Source organism: Pungitius pungitius, chromosome 17 (genome assembly GCF_949316345.1).
Source record: "Pungitius pungitius chromosome 17, fPunPun2.1, whole genome shotgun sequence".
NCBI classification, from domain to species: Eukaryota; Metazoa; Chordata; class Actinopteri; order Perciformes; family Gasterosteidae; genus Pungitius; species Pungitius pungitius.
The window spans coordinates 269,582-290,932 of record NC_084916.1 but is presented as its reverse complement, the minus strand read 5'-3'; the positions used below and the strand labels follow the sequence as shown (position 1 = coordinate 290,932).

At 49.4% G+C, this 21,351-nt stretch overlaps 1 protein-coding gene across 4 annotated transcripts in view; it reads right to left on the bottom strand.

The window, feature by feature from the left end:
* rbms3 (RNA binding motif, single stranded interacting protein) overlaps window positions 1-21,351 on the bottom strand; it is a 206,999-nt gene that overhangs the window by 113,671 nt on the left and 71,977 nt on the right. For all 4 annotated transcript variants that reach the window (XM_037473624.2, XM_062558354.1, XM_062558353.1 and 1 more), the window contains one exon: window positions 3,306-3,463. In XM_037473624.2, the coding sequence (XP_037329521.2) occupies window positions 3,306-3,463 (158 nt within the window). The remainder of the gene's footprint in view (window positions 1-3,305; window positions 3,464-21,351) is intronic.

The window sequence follows — 21,351 nt, the reverse complement described above, 5'->3', positions numbered from 1 at the left end:
AATGTGGCGCTGCAGAGTGACTCTGCTCCATAAAAACAGGTGGTCCCAGGGTCACCCCTCCCTCCTCTGCCCCTCGCCGACTCTCCTTAGCATACCTTATGGCTCCCCCCCTCCCCTCCCCTCCATCATTCCCCCAGCACACACGGGAAAGGTTATTTGGACAATTGGCGGTGATTAGCTCTTGATTTGGCTCACTCAGTCCGTTTGATCAGACCGTGGCATGGCAGCGAGAAGCCAGCGCCATTGAGGGGCGCAGCTGTGGCTCGGCCGTGACTGATATTGAGTGAGGAGAACCAGGAGGAGGAGGGAGGGGGCAGATGAGAAAGAGGTAGGGTTTAAGAGGAGGAGGAGACGTGAGGCGTCGGGGGGTTTAGGGACCTCAAAGGTCCTTCGCTTTCTTGGCAGTTTGAGTTATGGATTCAGGCTGCTGGCAGAGAAAAAGCCAACTGCTTTGTCCCTGTTATTCCAGCTGTGGGCCCTCATCAGTTTTTATTAATTCCCTCTTGTTCATCCTTTCATCCAACGACCAGCTTCCATCCTCCCTATGCTTCGTCTGGGTGGTAGATTGGGTAAATAAGTGGGGGCTTGATAGCTGCCCGGTGAATGGCGTAATAAAGTCAGCTTTGCCCTCCAGTGTTGGGGGGCTGCGTTGGCCGTGCTGGTCCCCGGGTTGGAAGGGGGGGGTTGGAGTTGGGCTTAGGGTTGGCCCAGAGCCTCAACGTGGCTGGTCCAGCCAAGGAATTTTTCTCACCGCCACGGCTGCTCCATGCATCCATGCATCCATGCATCCATCCACTAGCACAGCAAGGCCAGTGGGAAGGCTGCTCACTCTGCAGGTGTTGAGCCAACAAACCCCCCTTCCACTCTTTGGCCTCTGCTCCACAGCCATAAATCAGAGAACCCCGACATCCAGCCAGCTGAATAAAACAGAGATTAAGCCCCAACTCAAATCCATTTAATTACTCGTTCAGCTGCCCTCAGACCGCTGTGAGAACTTTGGTGTTCTTCAGCCGCTCCTTTGTCTCCCCGGTGGTGGATGAAGGAGGTGGCTGGTCGTGGCCTTGGGAACTAAGGTTAGTCGTGTCTTCAATGGTAGACATCGTTCAAGTATGTAATGAGTGAATTACTCATTAACTAAATAATATACAATCACCACTGACCAAACTGAGTCAATGATTAGAGATGATAACCTTTCAGTATTTAAAGTGAGAGCTGTGCACTTGGGAAGGTGGGGAGGCCTTTAGGAGGGTGACTGGGAACGTGACAGGACTTTGGCAGTATAATATTAAAGAGTTCACGAGGACGGGGGTTATAAACACAGTAGACTGCATTCATGTTGTTGGCACCTCTCCGACAGTGTGCAACAGCCTCCAATCAGCATCTACTGTACGATATGGACCGCTGTCAAGAATCTGTCTCTCGGCGGCAGCGTGTTTGCTTCTGAGAAGCAGAGCAGCAGGGGCTGATTTCAGTGAGTTTACAAAACAAACCCGGCCCCACAAGGGGGGTGAAGAGGCTGGGGGTGGGGACCCGATGGGACAGGGAGGAGAACTGGGCATTTTGGGAAAAACCTAAGGGGGGAGCCGGGCCGCAGCAGACTGTGGAACAGTTTCATGACCTTTTCTGGAACGCTGCCACCCGCCTGCCACTGAAACACAGTCGGGCTAATTAAAGTTTCAGTGGCATTGGATTTTCACTGGCGCAGCACCTCGGGACAACCTTGGGGGCTCTTAGACAGGCGATACACACCGAGGGAAAGGCGGGAGATATAAGAAGAGAGAGGGGGGGGGGGGGGGAGGCCTTGGAAACGGTTGAACAAGAGGACAGCCACTAAAGGGCAGCAAGGCAGATCCAAGCGAATAAACAGACCACGTCACAGGAGAATAGCTGCATATTAGAATGCAAATCTACCGTCGCAAACATGCAGCCTTTTGTTTTTTACAAATAGTAACACTCAAAATATAGAGGCTCATTGGAATGAAATTGAAGCCGACCAATTCTTAACAACTGGTTTGAAAGCGAGAGAGAGAGGTGCAATGTCAGGATGCTGAGTGCTTTTCCAAATCAGCCCGCTTCTAAGAATAATTTTGACGGGTCAGTATCAAGTAGAAATGCGTGACTTGTGACACGGCTACCGGGAGCATTAACAAATACGGCATGTTCCCGTCTCCGAAGGATCATTGAATAATTGGCAGCGGTTGACCGGGACATTTCTGGAAATGTGGCCAAGAAAAGGTTACGCAACCAGACAGACTCGCTCATGGCCTGCATTTCACAATCTACTGGCCTTGTCTCCGTTAATGATCTTGACCCCCCCCCCCTTTCCCCATTTGAGAATCAAAAGGACCTAATGGAGCCGAACAAAGCTGCTTGTGTGCGTCTGTGTGTGTGTGTGTGTGTGACACAGGGAGAAAGTAAGCCCCGGTGTGTCACTGCCTGATGAGGTCCTGGTCTGTGATTCCTGGGGGAGGTGGTCCAATCTAAGCTTTATTAGGCCTTATTGAGCTGTGTGCAAGCAGGTGTGTGTGTGTGTGTGTTATCTCTATCAAGAACATTTGGCAGAGCTTTATGAGTGCCTTTGTGTGTGTGTCCCTGGGATACACTTGGTCGGTGTCACTTTAATGGGGCGTGCAGGGTATCGTACATGGGACTCTCTTCATGCCTGTAATTTTCCCCTCAGAGGAGGACTCTTTGGTTTGATTAGTTTGGCATTTAAGGGTTTTACTATTTAATTTGTGTCCACCCAAATGAAAGCAGCAGGTTTTAACCAGGTAGCGGCCTGGAATAGCTCACAATACCTTATGAGAAATATCCACAGTGTCTATGAATACACCGTTGCACTCTATTATCATCCAAGCACAGAATGAGTGAGGTTTCGGGTGGGCGACTATGGCTCTTGGCCAGGTGCATCGGCTTTGATTAACATTCGACTTGGCTGTTAACCTCATGCCACGGTAAAATGCTCCCCATGCAAATTGGCTTTCACTTGGTGTCCAAGTACATTTTTGACACTAAACGTCTCTGGCCTCTTTATTCCGTTAGTTACTGAGAAGGATTTGGACAGGATGAGGTAGTAAGTGTCTTCCCTCTCTGTGAAACACCTCTGTAATTTACAAAATAAAGAATGTCCCTTTATGCTTTTTAGGAGGGTTATTTAAGTAATCTCATCTTTAATAATAGTATATATACATAGATATATACACACAAGTATGATTTTAACCATAATGATTCCATCAGCTGTATTGCTCAATGCCCACCATGAGGACACCCTGTTTGTGGGGTACTGTGTACATAACTGTACTCACGGTTGGCAGAGTTTGATGAGGTCCTGGTCGGTGGTCCCGGGGGGCAGGCCTCGGATGTACAGGTTGGTCTTACTCAGCTGCTCCGCCCCTCCCTGGCTGCAGCTGTTGGTGCTCGGGCTGGGAGGAGCCATGGGATGAGGGGGTGGAGCATAGGACTGCTGGAAAAAGAAGAGCGGAAAGATTTAACACCAACAGCTAAGAAATAGATTTCATTTTTAAAGGCACGGCAGGTGAGGTGGGAATAATAAATGCAATATCTGTGAGAGCAGAAGAGAGTGTGAAGAGGAGTGGGAACCAAAACTAGAACAGCAGACACCAGGCTTCAATGTCGCTGAAGTAAAGCTGTGACCAGGGTCACCAAGGCTTCAGAAAACACAGCAGAAGCTAATGTGTTATTTCAAGAAAACAGACCTCGGTCTTGAATATGGAGATACCATTGCAGGGTCATTTGTTCCCACGTGGAGAAAAAGGTCCCCTCAATGTCAAAAATAATTGACAAAAAGCTTCTACTCAGGACACGCTGAACACTTGTTCCTTTGTCCCCCCCTTTGTCACCGACCTTTGAGCGCTGCATCTCATCTGAAGAAGTCAAAGAGTGCAAACACTTCTAAATGTTTAAACCTATTTGAAATAAACACTTGGCCATGCTGTCGCTGCGCAGACAGCTCACGAGCCACGGCCTCAAAGACAGCTGTAAAACAATCTGCACCTGCGAGGGCGTGCCATCCATCGTCTGAGATCCATCAGATCGTTTGAGCTATGTGATTCCCCCTCTCCTCCTGCCCTGTACTCCTCATGTGCCTGTTGTGCTGTTAGTGTAGATTTATGGTGTAGGAGTCAGGGCCCCCTGCTCACAGCACATTTATATCTCTATTGCAGGGACACTGCACATAGTGACAGGAAGAGAGAAGCAGCGCCCGGTGGGCATGAGCGCAGGAGGAGAGAGAGAGAGAGAGAGAGAGAGAGAGACTACAGTGGAAGAGGGTGAGCGAGCGGGGGGGCAAAGGAGAGAGAGACACTGCAATAAAGTAAGTGAGTGATGGATGAAACATAGAAAAGGGGAGAGAGTAGAAGCTGTGAAGGAGGAAAGGGGACATGACTAAATACAACCACCGGCTTCAGTTAACCATCTTAACCCCCCCCCCCCCCCCCCCCCCCCCAGAGAGAACCTAAGGACCCCACACCAGGCTGCAGACACACACGCACACACACGCACACGCACACACACACACACACACACCATTAGTCCTCCAATCCGCCCCACACGTTAGCAGCGGCCGCTGAAGCATGGCTGATTTGATGCGCTATTTTAAGCGTGTGCGCCGTGCCAGCGTGTTGCCTCCCGCTCCTCAAACAAAGAGCCGGGGCCTCTGGAGCGTGAAGAGGGAGCAAGTCCATCAATGGACGGCCAATTACCACGCTGAGCTAAGTGGAACTGATGGGCAGCCCCTCGCTGTGCTGCACGCACACGCACGCACGCACACACACACACACACACGCACTATCACCAACTATTTTGATAAATGATAGATTTGATAATTACATATTATATAGCTAATTTCTTGAGAAAAATGAAGACAGATTTGTCTGACTCCAGCTGCTTAAATGTTTCCCCCGTCTTTGAGTTGTGGACATTTGAAGACGCAAATTTGGGGGCTTTTAGAAGCACGTGAGGGATTAACGTTTCAGAGACCTAAGCACTAATCAACTCCAGGAGAAAACAAGCGACAGAGAGTTGAGGCACTAATAACCATTTGTTAAAGCCCTAATTGCTACAGCTGCTTTAAATCCTTTGGCCAACTTCAGATCCAGTTTCACCTGATCCAACAAAACGAATCTTGAGTAAAGTCAGCAGGTTGCCCATTTATGTAATATGCATGATGTGTGACTATACAGGGCTTTTACTGTTATTACTTCCTTTTATTATTTTGGGAGGGGGGGGGGGTTTCTACGAGGTCAAAACCCCCCGTGGCTTCAGGGTTACGACTTCCAACCATTAAACCACAGCAGTCCTCGGATCGCTCTCCCTCCCCCTCGTTGCCTGTCCTCTCTCCCGCCCTGCTCTCCAGTATAGAGGGGCTGAACCTGACGTCTTGCTCTTCAGTCCCACAGATCAAGCCCCCCCCCCCCCCCCCCCCCCCCACTGCTTTGGTAGCCCTTGGTGATCACAACTACTCTGCAGTTACATAGCGGATAGAAGAATCCTGATCTCCTGCGTGCTTGAGTTGGTCTGTCCAAATCAAAGTCACTGGAATGTGGACTCTTGAGGTTTTCACCTTAACCCCCCCCCATCCCCACCTCTTTGTTTCATCTCCCCCAGTGTAGCCAACATTTAAACACAGAGAGGATTCAGCAGCTCGAAGGGGAGGAGCTACGCAGAGTCGCTGTCACTGCTGAAGGTTCATTGAAAGCCCCTTTCTTCCTTTTGTTTCAGAGTAACACACACAGCCCTGCTCCTCCTCATGCTCCTCCTCATGCTCCTCCTCATGCTCCTCCTCATGCTCCTCCTCCTGCTCCTCCTCCTGCTGCTGCTGCTGCTCTCTGGGCTCCAGCCTTGGCTTTCGTCCTGGGCTTTGGAATTCATGTGTCCCGCCCTATCGATTTGCTTTCATTTTTTAAGGTCAGAAGCTGAAATCTTACACAATGAGGCATGCAGGGTTAAAACCAGCCCATTACTTACAGAGCTGGGTGAGAGGACAGAGTCCCCGAGGAGCAAGGATGGAATGGGTGCCGAAAAACTCGGAGGAGGAAAGAAGGTGGATTCAATTTGGGTTTTTTTGTGGTTTCGTTTGGCAAAAGAAGTAGAGGGAGTTTCTCCTGCATGCTAGAGACGTGTGCGAGTTGGACCAGGAAAATGGAAAAAGAAGGGCCTCCGGACCGGGCAGCCTCACACGCCCGTGTGTGTCGGCATGTGTAACGTACGTGTGCGCGTGGTTTGGGTGGGACCAAGCACACGTTGCCACACAGGCGTTCAAAGGGGCTCCCTGTTCCTGCTTTTTGGGGTTCTTATCGAATCCTCACCGGGCTTCCTCCGCTTGGCCCCTAAATGGAGGTCAACAGCCGAGCTCGTTTCTGTTTCCGGGCGGTTCCGTGGCGGCTGTTGACCTTCGCCCTGTGAGATCCCGCCTGTCAGATGTTTAATGAGACGGTCCGTGTGAGTGTGAAGGAAAGGATTGGATGCAGCACTTAGGGGGTTAACGCTGCAATAGAAAGAGGTTATTGCAGAGAGAGAAGCGAGTGACAGGGTGACAAAGAGAAGAAAACGGATTAGGAGGAAGAGTTAAAAGACAGGGATGGTGGAACGTGTGGCAGAAATGCTGGTTATGACACTTCAAAAGCCTCCAGGTGGCAAATGAGAAGAAGACGAAGAAAAAAAAAAGCCCTCTATTCTCCCTCCTCCCCACCCAGCTGTGACATGCTGCTACAGAGGCTTACTGGGGATTTCAATTTGCCGCACTGTATTTCAGACGGGCAGAATGGTTTACACAGGCACAATTTACTGAGCCTGCCGAGCAAGGTGGGCTGGGGGGGGCTGGGGGCGGGGGGGGGGGGGGGGGGGTGCAGCCTGTGGGACTTGCCAGCCCATGTTTACGAGCATTTTAAGTGAAGATGATAAATCTGACATACGCTACATAGGCTTATATTCACACACCCACATGGTTTTCCATACGGATCCGAGCCGGCTCGCTCCGACACAAGAGTAATACGTGGAGCCGCACCTACGGTTATTTACACGTTCATGTTGTGTTTGTACAGCGTCGGCACAATGTACGAAGCCCTTATGCACAAATAAGTCTGATTAATGGTTCATTCCACTTGAGAAGTGGGAGAGGTCTCTCATCAGTTAGTCACTACCAGAATGAATGACATGATTCACAAATGTTGAAAGCATCCAAGATAAAATGAAGCATAAAGAATAATCTTGTGGTTCCAATGTAATCACAACTGAGCATTTCCACAGCGTGCGTCACAGATGGCACCTCGGAGGTTGACCACGTCTTCGTGAATACGTTGTTTCTCACTCGTATAAAAACACGGGAAAACATACCGTGCAAGTGCACCATGTTTTCCAGAGAGAGCAGAGGGCAGGCGCAGCACTAATTGGACTGAAAGCGGTGCTGTGGCTCCGCTGCCTCCCTGCACTCTGCTGTGCTCCACCGTGGTAATTGGCCCTGATTTATAGGGGGCCACAGCAGCCAGACAGAGCTAGCACTACACTGGCAATAGGCCAGACAAGGCCACGCTGTCAATATCAGGAACCCAACCCAGCCCCACCCCCCCACCCTCACAAAAACCAAAAGGAAAAATGGCCAGCAGGCCTGGGGAACCGCTGTCCCCTTGCAGTGAAAAAAGTGAAAAGAAGAAGAAAGAAAACTGACAAGCAGCCTCCTTAAATTGAAGAAAGTCTCTCAGCTCATCCTCCATTCATTCATGCAGGCGACGGCTCTGAAGACGAGGACCGTCCCAGAGGCAGCCCTTCTAAACTGGCAGAACCAACAGCCAGCTCTGCGGTTCGCATCAGCTTCTGAGCGCCGCAGGACACAAATCACCGCCCCCCCCCCCGTCTCGTTGCATCCTAAATAGCTGCTTCCAAGCCTTTGGCTCTTAAACATGCAACGGCGAGAGCAGAGGGACGGACGCAGAATGTCCTTATGGCTTTAAAGTCTTTAACGCCTCGCGCCGCGTCCCATCCGCCCAGGTAAGATAGCCGGGGGAAGGACGGGCAAAACATGGCCGACCCGCACGGGAACGCTAAGCTGAGGATCCTCCATCTCTCGCTGTGCACGGCCATGGAGGGAAGAGTAGAAAAAAAGGAGGGGGGAGAATGGACACACAAAGAAGGAGATACAGGAGCAAATGAGAAAAAGACAGATTGCAGCGCAGGAGTCTCTCTGGACATCATCAGCCGGGGGCCTCTTTCCTCGGTGAAAAAACAAGGAAAAATCTGGGGAAGTGGTGAGCCAAAACTGCCTTTGACAATGACGCTGTGCGTGGGGCTCATTCTAAACAAGCCGATTGGTCAATCTCCAGTAAGTGTCAAAGCCGTGGATGGAGTCTGCCTCCCTCCCCATGTTTCTCTGCCCCATTCTCCACCTTACTTCTCTTCCCTCTCGCCTTTGGACCGAGCCCCAGACACATCAGCCGTGTGCCGGGCGGACCGTGGGGGCTCTAGGTCTACCAAGAGCTTGAGAGGTATACAAGACGCGCTTTGTGTAGGGTCACTATTTAAAAAGCCCATGTCATCGCTTTTAGCGGCGAGGGGGTGACGTGATGGAAAGACAGAAGTTGGAAGCGGTGTACAAACACTATTTTCCGTAACGGATCTATCGTGATGACGTGAAACGTTGACGGGACTTTTGCCCTGTGCAGAGAGTCTAGAATGTTTCCTTTAGTTTAATCATTACCAGCTGTATTTAAAACATTTCTATCGGATTAAAACGTAGTAACAGACCTAAGCATCAAACACTTTTACACTTGCATAATACCAATGTAGAGGTTACTAGTGGCTAGTTGTTCCCAACGAGGCCCTCCTTCCTGTTAAGGGTGTGTAAGGCGAGTAGGACCCGGTACTGAGGACACACCGTGGCCTTCTATGTTTACACCTCTCCCGGGCCAACCATAAACTGGGTTCTGCGACAGACATTAAAGGTCGGCCGGTGTTTAGGTGACATAAAGTGTGTTTGTGGAGAGCGATCAGGGCGGGTTGGCCGTAGAGGGATCACAGAGCCGTGGGCAGAGTCGAGGTGAAACTCGATGGACATAAATATTTGGGTTGATTTGTCATCATTATGGCCAGCTGTTTGCTGGCCGGTGTGGGAGGGGAGACTGCAGCAGCACAGTGGGAGGACAGAGGATGATGGAGAGTGTGGAGATGAAGAGAAGGTCCAAAATGTTGCTCTCAACTGACCAACTGCTTTCTCGCTATGATGCACCAGGCTGGTGCCCAGGTCACATTTAGCCAAACCCTCCATTTTGGGCAGACAAATGTGGCAATTACATTTTAAATAGCTATCAGTCGTTTAGTCTAAAGAGAGGCAGTACAACGTTTGCAAGGTGACGCCTTTTAAAAAAAAGAAAAGGAACAAAACAAATTTGCAAAATTCACAGAATTTAATTAACTGATAGATGCTTCGTTCCAGCACAAAGGAGGCCTCGACTTGCTTTAGCATGAGCTCACGCGGGGGGGTGTGGAGACAGAGAGAGAGCGTCTCTCACCGAGACAAATGTCAATCAAGCCGGTCACGCACACGGGCCGGCGCCCTGCCCTCAGCTGTCCTCCGGGGCGCCTGATGGACAGAGAGGGACGTGCTGCAAAAAACAACAACACTGCATTGAGAACAATTCAAGTCCAGCCTCAAGCATCCCGCATGCTACTCGCGCGTTTGTTCTTGGCCCCCCCGGCTCACGTCCAGGCGGACCGGCCCGAGAGAGAGAGAGAAAACGGGGGGGGGGGGGGGGGGCAGATTGATAGAAAGGAAGCTTGAGTTGTCCCAGAATGCAATTCCTTACGCCGCTCTCCAGACAAACAAATTTACGTCTCCTCTTCCAGAAGGTCAACTGTGCTGAAATTCATAAATAAGGCTGTAATTGGTGCAGGAGCGGCGGAGAGGCCTGAAGGTCCCCGACAGCTTAGTGCATGAGTTACCGCCTCCGGTGTTTGCGTTGGACCGTGCACCCCTCGCCACGTGTTCAAAGCAACGCGGAACACTCGCATTGCCGGCCGATGGCGCCGCCGCCGCTTTACAAATAGCCGGCTTAAATCAATTGACCTTCATCTGGCATCACGTCCACGGTGCGCACCGATGTGCTCAGAACCGAAGCCGCAGGCGGCCCCGGCAAATTGAAAAGTGGCGCTGGATCGCAAAAGGGCTACGTGTAAAAGATTAGATTAGATTATTAGAAAATAATCAATTGTTATCAGCGAAAGGTTCAAAACGAGGGATGGGGAGGGCGGATCGGGACAAACATCAAGTCCAAGTCTCACATCCAAACTGGAAATATCCCCACAACCTTGGAGAAAAAGTCCTCTGATGAAGAGTAGGGCAGCAGAATGAATTACTATTAATGGAATTTGAAGGAAATCTTCAAATATTACACTGTTTGCCTTCATTCACTCAATGAATTCTTCCCGTTTTTATTTGTATGCTATTGATTTAGTCGTTTACTCATTTGAAGCCTGTTTTTCTTGCATTCTTTGAGCGGCTACTTGTCCCAGATGTTTGCCCCCTCAGAGGGCGCTTTCGACATTAAGCGCGTTCGACACCCATAATAAAGTCAGCGTTGATAGGGTGTAAGGGGGAGGGAAAAACGACTCTACTATTTTATTTGTATTAACCAAATCGGTGCGCAGTATCACGTGTCACCACCTCACAGGAGCAGTGAGGTGAGAAAAAACAGCATGTTGTCAGCGCAGTATATTCAACGTCTATTTAGCTCTGTGGCTACGGACGTAATTTAGATGAGGCACAAAGTACCAGGTTTCCAGTTCTTTATGACAACCAGGGCAAAAGAAATTCATTATTGTGTGAAAAACAAAATGCCTTTTCGAAATGGCACATTATCCGGCAATTCTGTAATTGCGAGGCGAGCTGTAAATGAGATTTTGATGGATGTGAACTTCTAGACGTGTTCGAGAAAAGGTCGTGCAGCAGCAGGCAATCAAATCGACAAGAGTTTTTATTTATATATATATTTTTCTTCTCAAATGAGGAGGGAGGGGGAACATCGCCTTGGATCTTCTGCATGTTCGAAATGGAATTGTATCCAAATATTTGCACAACAAATGTTACAGTTTACGCTCAACATTTGAAAGCTACATCAACACCTGCTCATCCTATAAACTGCCCCCCTCTGCTCGATCCACTTTGAATATACTGTACACAGCTCTGAGTGCAAAGCCCCGCCTCCATGGCCCCGCCTCCAAGGCCCCGCCCCCAAAGCCACGCCTCCACAGCCCCGCCTCCAAGGCCCAGCTTTCGGACGCTGCTCACTGGAAGTCATCCAGGCTGCGGGCGCTTTTGGGGTTTAGTCACTTTGCTGCGGCCCTGGACGAGATCTAATTTGTCAAATTATTTGCCGCGGGTTTATGCTCTGAAGTGGGCTGGTGGTGACTCATCATCCTCACTTTGCAGGAGCAGTAAATAAGCGTCTTAAGACATGTTGCATTCGGCTCTGCGTCACAACGTGAGATAAACAATTGGTCACAGCCTGGGCAGCTTGATTTGAACATACATCGAACTGTCTCCGCTGCTTATCTCTAGTCATGTGGCCCATCTTGAGGCCCCTGCTCTTTGCTCCCGTTTTCCTCTCCCTAAACCTCCATAAGTGAATCGAGCCCCCTCTAGTGCTCCATCCATCTTCTCTTCACCCTCTCCAATCCCTTCAGTCAGCTCTCATCTATCCCCAAATCCGTCCCAATCCTCGTCTGGCTGCTAGTCCTCCATTTCTCCTTCCTGCACCCCCCCCACCTCCTCCCCATCTCTCTTCTCAGTCTCTCCCCTTCTTCTCCCCACCCCCTTTCTCCTCCCCTTCTAACAGCCATCGGGGAGTTTGAACAGTGTTGAGCAGAGTTTAGTAGGCCAAAGACGACGCCGTGCCAGATTCTGCACAGCGTGTCGAGCTGCTACACCCCCCTTGAAGGAAGATCAGCGTCACCCAACGCGAGCAGCAATGCGGAGGATTGATTTATTTCGGGGTCAGTGTGAGAACAACGCCGCATCTCTGGAATGGCTGCTTGCTATTCGGCCTCCGTTCACCTGGATAAGTCATAACCGAGAAGGATGTGTTTGGATAAGTAAGGATTTCACATCAAAGACGAGGATCAAACAGAAAGGTCCCCCCCCCCCCTAACATTGAATTCTTTATTTTCCTACCTATCCGTCTAGCTCATTTTTCATTTTTCAACGTCGGCGCTTCCAGCCCCCGGTTGGCGGTTGGTTTGGCGTATGAGGCAGCACGGCCTGCTGAGTTAGGGGCGACTCGGCCTGATTTAAAGGGAGAGAGTCAGCCTCTCCTGGGCGGACCGTCCCGACCTGTCCAGCCCGGTGACTTACTGGAAACCAACGGGGAGCCATCTGCGCTTCACAGCTCACTCGGGCAAGGTTCAATCACTTTTTGGTGCCGAGCTTTATCCAAAAGTGTCTCAGCGGCGCGATAAATAACGTGGAGCGCTGTTGGGGCAGCCAGCTCGGGGGGGGGGGGGGGGGGGGGGGGGGGGAAGAGAGAGAGAGAGAGAGAGAGAGAGGTGTAAGGCCCGGGGCGGCACGGAGAATGCGAGGGAGGAATTTTTTTTTAAAAGCAGAGAGATGAATAGCAATTGGAGATGCTGTTTAATGTCCCCCCCCCCTTTTTGGTCCAACTGCTTGCCTCAGTGACTCCAGCCTGCTGCTTGGGGTCCGGAGGGGTTTGATGCACGCAGCACTCGACACGGTGAGGGATCACAGCCGGTGCAGATAAACACGGGCCATCTGGGTTCAAGCAGGTTAGAAGGAACCAACAGAGATGCTATCAGTCCTTTTCATGTCTTCTAAAGGGAACTCAAGGTATTTGTTCTTTCCACTTAACGGCGGTCACTTCCCCCCCATCGCCCAGGCAGAAGGGTCTCTCCTTATGTACTGTATCCATTCACAAAGCTCTTTAGAGGTCAAATTCAGCATCACAGTGGCGACGGAACGGCTACAAATTTCGGGAAAATTGCGTTAGAAGCCACTTCAGGAAAAGAAGACTGGGATTATGGCTCTTTCTGAAAAACACAAGAGTAACAATGGCAATAAAACTCAAGAGGGTATTTTGACTTAATTTCACAATGTCACCCTTGTGTTTAATACACACACATGTGTAAGAGATTAAAAATGAGTCACTGGAACATTAAGCTTGTACTGTGGAATCCCCTCTCTGCTGATTAATCTGACAATTGGCTTTTATTTCATTTCAAATTAAAATCTTGTGTGACAAAAATGATCCTTGTTCATTTTTAATATATTTTTTTATGCAGAAAGAAAAAGCTTTGCAGCTCTGCCTCAGAGTCAAATACAATTGAGTTACAAATTAGTCCATTCTGTTCATGCCCATCCCGACACTTTCACAAAGGGGGCAAAGTGCGAGGAGACGTCAAAGATGAAACCCACCGGTGTTGTGGCCTTTTTGTACTAAAGAGTTCCTCAACTATTTATTTACCCTCCGATGGAGACGGTGCCAGCCGAGCGTCATTGTTGTGGTGAGCGGCGCTCCATTCTCTGGCTGAATGTGGGGGGGGGGCCGCGGCAGATTACCACATGAACAGGAAGCTCGGCGGCGCCGGACCACCTCTTAAACTACCGAGACAGCGGAGTCATTGTGGCGCTGAAGATGAAGGGGGTCCGGACGCAACCCTGGACGGACCATTACCATCACAATGATCCTCACGCTGTTTAGGAAATAAAAAAATAAAAAAACAGCCCCAAGGAGGCGAGGCGAGCCACACGCGGGATACAGTCGACATTCCTCCGTAGTTCTTAATGTGCAGAATGAATTAGTGGGGGCTGCGCCGCGAGAGGCCCAACTTCCCATCAGCCCCAGCGTGTCTTTCATCCCGAGGCCCATCGACCGGTTCCTCCGAAGCAGAACCAGGGCTGAACTACGGGCTGCCGAGGGACACGTGGTCACACTGTGGTTAAGCGGAGGCATGGTGAAGGTTACAGCTGGTTTGGCAGGTGGAGCGAGCACAGAAGACGATGAGGCCACAATTCGAGAAGTAAACAACAACTCGGTGGAAACAGCAGACTGCAGCTGGGTTCTGGTCGAGCCCCCCCTCGGACGCGTGGTTTGGGGGCAGCACGGGGAGGGGTACAGGAATAATGCAGTCAGAGAGACAGGAGGCGGCTGTCTGTGACACTGAGGTGGACTGAATCTTCTGAGTCTATTTATGCTTCCCACGGCTAAATTTAGAGAACATATCGAGCCCAAACTTTGATTACTGACATCAACTTTACCGTCTGACAGACTGTCTTCTGTAGAACGTGCTGTTCTTTTCTGGGGAACTGCAGTTGGTTTGATTGGGTTGAGATTAGCAATGCTAATTTATACTCTGTTTTTCAGAACGATAGCAGACAGTCGTTAAAATAATAATAATATAATAATATTTTACTGTCAACCACCAGGCTTAGTGTCTTAGTTCCATAACGGAGGCAGAAGCAGGTTAAGTCCATTGCTAATCCCCCGCTGCATGTGCAAAGCAGGCGACTATCCAAGGTTCAGCCATCACACAGCCCCCCCCCTCAAAGACGTGGCCGCGCGCATTCTGAAGAAACGCGATAACCTCCAGGCTCCGAAAGATGGATTTCACATCAGAAGCGGGGAATGTGGCTTTTCCATTACCTCACATTCTGTTACAACAACCAGCACCTCTGTGTGATTTCTGGGCAAAGAAGCTCCGCCTCCTCACTAGACTCTGCCATAGTTGTGTTGGGAAACACTTGTACACGGATACGGATCTGGTGAATCAAGCGTATCGAATAAATGAGAGACGGCCTGACAGAAAGGATTCGAAAACCAACCAAGGGTCCAAATCAAGAAGCGATGACGTGCTTTGTGTAACGCGTCACGCCTCTGTGCTGCAGCAGTAACCATCAGGCTTTAGGAGCTGCGATGTAGCGTGCGTCGTTTCGCATCTTAAAGGTGAGCCTGCTATACTCCTTAAAGGGTCACCTATTTCTTTATATTTTTGTCATCGTTTAACTTGTGGAAGAAACATTGTTAGTCAGCTAATGAGTTAAACAGCTAATTAAAAATCATCTCTATCTGAGATATGGAAGCTGTGTTAACTGCATTGAATCCACATCCAGGTAGAGTCAATATACCTAGAGGATATAAAATGTCATGGTATAAAATCAGGACATTAAACGAAAATATAAAATAACATAATCCTTATTGCTAAATATATTTTACTTTACGAAGGCATATCTGTATTTGTAAACATTTATAACCCCTATAAGTGGATAAAAAGCTCCTCAATTAACACTCGTTAACATCGTACTGGTGAATCAACACCGTAAATCAGTTGCGATGATATTTTGGACTGTTTGACTTAATGTCATCATGCTCCCATGAGAAGACGGCGTCATATTCTGAGATTGCTGCCCTGAGGAGGAAATTGAATGTTCAAGGGACACAAGAGAAGAGACAACACAGAGAGAGAGAGAGAGAGAGAGAATCAAATGAAAGACGTCACTTCTGGACTGCAGCCTGAGTGAGTTGCTCTTCCCAGACTGGGAGGTGCTCTGATAAACGCACAAAGCAGGGCTCTTGTGCGCTCATCACGCTATTTCGGCCCAACAATTTTTCAGAAACAAGGGCGCAACAGAGAGGAAAACGCTGCATCTAATGCCGCCTAAAGGGCACTTGGGCTATTCTGGTGACAAACAGCACCACAGCTAATGTATATTACCAAACAGATTGAACCAGCGCAGGCAAGTAGGCAGTCAAAACCTCTATTTAAAGACATCTGAGGGACCAGCCTTCTCCTTTCCTGCAGCAAAACAATAAATAACTCAATCACGGCCCACTTAAAAGCCCCCCCCATTGCCAGAAAACCAGCATCTATCCTTCTCATCCACAGTCCCACTCCTCTCTTAACTGCTCCAAATTATTTCAATTCTGCAAAGAGAACAAAAAATGAATAAGAAAATGAATTCACATGAAGTAATCAGTGGAGTCCCCCCCCCTCCTTGCGACAGCCTTATTTGACAGCTCGCTACATTAAACAGCCCACTGGTGAAAAGAGAGGGAAAGGTAAAAGGAATGCATCCAATTATTCAAGCATAATGATAGCTCTGTTATCCAGTGAGGCGGGGGCTCCCTCACAAAGCAGCCCCCCTTCCCCGTCTAATACATCGTAAGCGCTGGTAATCGCCACATTTGACGGGCACCTCATTCTTGCAGCGGCCCATTGGCGCAGGATCAAAGACTTGTAGTATTCATGATGGAGTGACAGCACCAGGGAGGCCTGGTGTGTGTCCCCCCCCACCATAGAATAAAAAAATAAAAATAAGAGGCTGTGACGATCACAGGGTCACGTTTTAGCTGCTGGAGCCCTGAATGGAGATTTAACAAGCAAAACAACCCCCCCCCCCCGCCCCTCCCTGTATATGGCAGTGAAGACCCTCTATATGGACATGAGCTCAAGGTTCAGCAGCCAATAAATCCCACAGGGGGAATGAATCAGTCGACCTTGAGGGTAGCCGCGTTGCAAAGTTGCGATCGAATGCCGTTCATCATCCTGTCGGACGTTGGATTCTGACACATGCGTGTTGTTGAATGAATGCTGCATTTATCCAATTTGTTTCTAAATGAATAAAAACCACGGCCAAAAGCAAGCGCTGCAGCTGGGTGCTGTGGGGGTGATGTGTACTTAAGTTGTAGCGGCGATGGTGCAGTGCACCCAGCAGCGTGCGCTCTGTCCGATGCAGATGGTGGTGCTCAGGTGCCCCCCCCCCCCACTGCCCTCCGTCACTGCTCCTGGTCGATGGGCCGTGCTTAATAATTCATGGGCAGTGAGAACCTGGATGCCCTAATTGGTGGGAGCCTTAATACTCACAGCACTGCTGGGACCATAAAAATAAAAGCAGCCGGCGCTTTTTTATTTATTTATTCATTTATTTCCTCCCATGCAAAAAAAGAATGGACTTGCTTTTGGTTTCACGTTTAAAGGTCCCACCTGAAATCCAAGGAGCACCTTGAAGCCACCAGCTCAGGCGCGATGCGTTCACCCTTCACACGCGGACCCCCTCTCCTCCTGCCCCCCCCGCTGAGCGGGACCGAGTGGCGCCGCGGCACCGCGGTTTAAAGGACACCTCAAAAGCGCGTCGGCGGGGCCGACGGTGCCACTGCATAATACATTGGCGTCTGCTCTGCAGTCAGCAATCACTGGGTGAGGCATACTTTACATTGTATGTATTATGTAAATCTATTATTCATATATTTATTAGTACAAGATGGTGCAGTTTGCATTTTCAAGGCAGGTGTCCGGAATACCACTGAAAGTTTAGAAGAGGCACCTGGTGACATGAGAAGTCAGACTAGAGGACACTAGGAGAGCCTTCAGGGGCCTCCTGTGCAATAGGACACCAAAGACTGTCCGATATGGACACCAATGGAGCTGCTCTTACTAAATATCTGCTGGTGTTACGGCAAATATATAATACAAAATATTGCAAAATCAATTAGCAAGGTTTTCTTTTTTTTGCATGTACAAAATCATTTTCCAGGGATTGAATTCAATGGATTAGCTGAAAGCTGAAATTCCCTCTGATTATGTTGTCCACGACCAGCTACTCATAAAAAGCATCCCCTTTTGTCCATTATGGCTCCTCTATTTGAGTGTAATTATTCAGAATCCTGAGGTTGCTGTGGAATGAGCAGCAGACCGAAGACCCTCCGCAGGTTGCTGATGTCTGATTGTAATCTTGTCTCCGAGATCCGAACACAACTCCTTTCTTCCGCCGTATCTTGAGAAAAGAGCCTTCCTCTCTCCAACCGCTCGACTGTGCGAGTACTGCTCGTCTCTCCTCCTCCGGGTTCTCGGGCAGAGGTTCTGCAGGAGACTGGAGCGTGTGCTAAACAGTGTGGGGGAGTGACGGAGAGAAAAAGCAAAAAGAGAGAAGGTAAAGGAGACCTTCAGCCGACGCTTTTGACCTTGAGAGGCTGCGGACGATCCACTCTGAAGACGCTTCGCCAGCCTGCCGCCCCCCCGTCCAACATCCCTCCCTTATCGAATTACCGGGGTGCTGTCTCACCCTGCACCGCGTTTGAAAACACCACTAATGCATCTCGGCCGGCGTGCTGCAGACCATCACCGCGGCCCAAAAATGGAGAGAGCGGAAACAAATCTGTGCTTCGGATGACTCATTAAAACAAGCCGGCTCTCAGTGTGATTTCAGTTCGGTGTCACTTGTCTGTAGCCATTGACCCCCCAGCCCCCCCCCCCCCCCCCGGCTTGTAAATGGAAGAAGAGCGAGTGTGAAACCACTAAATGAGGGAAGACATTTTTGGGGGTTGATAAAAATCATCCTTCATCAACGGTTGTGAATCTAAAAATGAGCATTTAGCTAAAATGTAGCCCTATTGATTTAATCGTAATTCAGTGATTCAGTGTAGTGAATATTTTTATTGATCCGCTGCGGCGTTTATGTTTGTCACCTCGTGAACCCCCGAAGATGATCCAATAAAAGTCAGGGGGTTTGATATCACCAGCAGTTATCTTTATAAATGCCTCTTTTATGTTTCTGTCTCTTTTCTAAAGACAGAACAAAGTGTTCCAATTATCTCTGCAAGTCCAAGAGTTTCATGTGATTAAACAAATGTGCCTCCTGTGAGGCAAAAAATAAATCCTCCTACTCGGGGTCATTACAGCTGAAAACAAACCAGGTTTTATTAGCGGAATGATAGACATTTTGGAGGTGGCGGGGGGCAAAGTCCCCGAAGCCGACTGCTAAAAACTGCTAAAACACGCACCCCATCCCCAGCGAGGAGATTGGATTCCTACTAGCGGCCCGCGGCAGCACCTCCTGGGTCACTGCACAATCTGCACGGGTCAGCGCGGCGAGCCGCTGTGCATTAACTCGCCTCCGCTAACCCGCAAAACCTGCGCCGACCCGAACAGAGAGCGGGGGGGGGAAGAGGGAACCACGCCCCCTCCTACAGAATGTAGTCCGTGAACACAGCGAGGGGAAGATCTCACAAGAACAGACCTCAAAGTACAGCTGCGACAAACTCCAGAAGCTACAATTCAGTTCATGGACTACATGGCGTGCGACTTCGGCGCCGCGCTAGCGTTGGGTTTCAGGCGGAGGGTGAAAACAGGTCAATTCAGACCAAGCATAAAGGGGAACATTACGATGACAGCATGTTAACCACGAAGTAACCTAAAAATGAGAGGTACGTGTCCTTTGACAAACAAAGTATGTGAGGTCATCTCGATCATTGACTACTTTTCATTGGCTCACAGCTGCTGTTCTTGCTGTCTCACCTTCAGGCGGCATGTTCAGGTCTGCTAGCTAGCATCATATACTAAAGCATACACAGGCAGCGTGCGCCACAAGCCGCAGCTTTATTTTAAAACTCGTGGAGGTCGGTTACTGAACAAAGGTCATTCAGGGTTTTCCAAACATCTGAAACGGCCTTAAGGGACGAGGGGGGGTTAAAGGACTACGACACGCGCAAACTAATCCTTGCTCTGCGACCAGTGGGAAACAGAGGAGGGAATGAGGAACACTGGTGGCCCCTTAAAAGGTGCCGACAGGTGTAGCAGCCCAGACTTCTCTCCACACTCCATTTCACCCCATTTCTACCACGGCCTGTGCGGGAGGGGCAGTGCTCACACTGTAAAGACTTGGAATAAGAGCCATTTTGGCTGCACGCTATGACGTGAACGTCATCCGACCGTCTGCCTCCAAGTCTCTCTAACGATACCGTTTTATGTCAAAAGCGGGAGCGCTCCATCGCGCTAACAGGGAACCTCTCAGAGAGGCCTGTGACAAAGCTCACCTCTGTAGGAGGCTTCATGGGGGCTGATGACGACCGCCAACAAACACAACAAACCACGCCAGCGCTATTATGCGTGTCCATTTGAACATAATATGGGAAGAACACGAGCTGCGTGGGAGCCAGGGGTGACTGCCGTGTGCGTGTGTGTCTGTGCGATGGAGAAAGGATTCGTGTTAGTGTGTGTGTGTGTGTGTTGCATGCTTGTGTGACAAGAGAACAGGAGCCGAGATCTAAAGAACACATGTTTAGGGTCCTTTGGAGAGCAGTGCTTTGAGTTGACAGCGTTATTTTGGTTTGGGTATTTCAAAGGGCTGCTGAGGATAAAAGACCCGTCTCTGGAGCTTACGGTTGCTACACATTTTCCTCTTTTCAGATTCCAATGTTTCAGAGGCATCCTCTTTGAGAGATGCAGAGTGCATTGTTTTTAAGGCTATCTTCATATATGTCATTTCCAGACTCAAGTAGTTTATATTGGTTTGGTTAAGTTCTAAATCTAACTATTTTTGACTTAATACACTTTTTTATTTTACTGCAAGAACCTTTAATATCCTTCCATGGCAACTGTGAAAAGCAAAAAGCTTTAGCACGGCGACCTCATAAACACAATGATGCAAGTGTTTGATTCTCGCCGGAAATGAAATAATCCCAACGTCCGTCTTTGGATCTTTTGTGTTTTTTGGTTCTAGTTTGGGCCATGATTTCTATTTACCGTAATAGAGGTCATGTGTCAGATGATTGCACAACATTGGATGGATGTTAAGGACTGACCACTTGGGTAATCATTTTACGATTTGCTTTCTCTTTCAAATAAACTTATCTTGAACTTGTCTAACGTACGTTGCTGAGTATAATTACTGATGGCCAGCGTGGTGGAAATAAGACCGCAGCTGTAATAAACGTAAACGTTATAAAAGTGTACTTTAAACGCAGCATCCATCATTTAAAAAAGGGCTTTATGATCCTCATGGGCACATAAAATACGCATTTCCCCGAGCTGCGTGAGGCTCAATAAGAAGTGCAGTGAGATACAAGCTGGCGGTGGAGGGATGGAGGCTGGCAGAGTGACTCAGGGTGACCTCATGTGTTTGGCACAGGGAAGGCCTATCAGGTTTCCCTCTGCGCAGATTCCAGCTTGCTCACTACACACCAGCCCCAGGACAAACCCCCCCTGCACACCCACCCACCCGCCACCCTTAGGCCTGTGTGTGTGTGTGTGTGTGTGTGTGTGTGTGTGTGTGTGTGTGTGTGAGGAGGGGAGATAATTGCATGTCTGTGTGTGTGAGAGAGGGACAGAAAGTGAGAGAGAGATAAATTATATGTGATAAATTATTCAGAGCGAAAGAGAGACGGCAGGAGGGTGAGCCGTGTGTCAGATCCTTCCAGTGAACTCTGTGAACTCACCAAGGGCTCCCGCCCTTCCTCGCTTCCACCCCCACCCCCCACCCCCACCAACACCTTCCTCAACGATACCCGTCCAGCACTCATGTTTCCTCCCAGGCTGTTATGTATACGCATGGTAATGTTT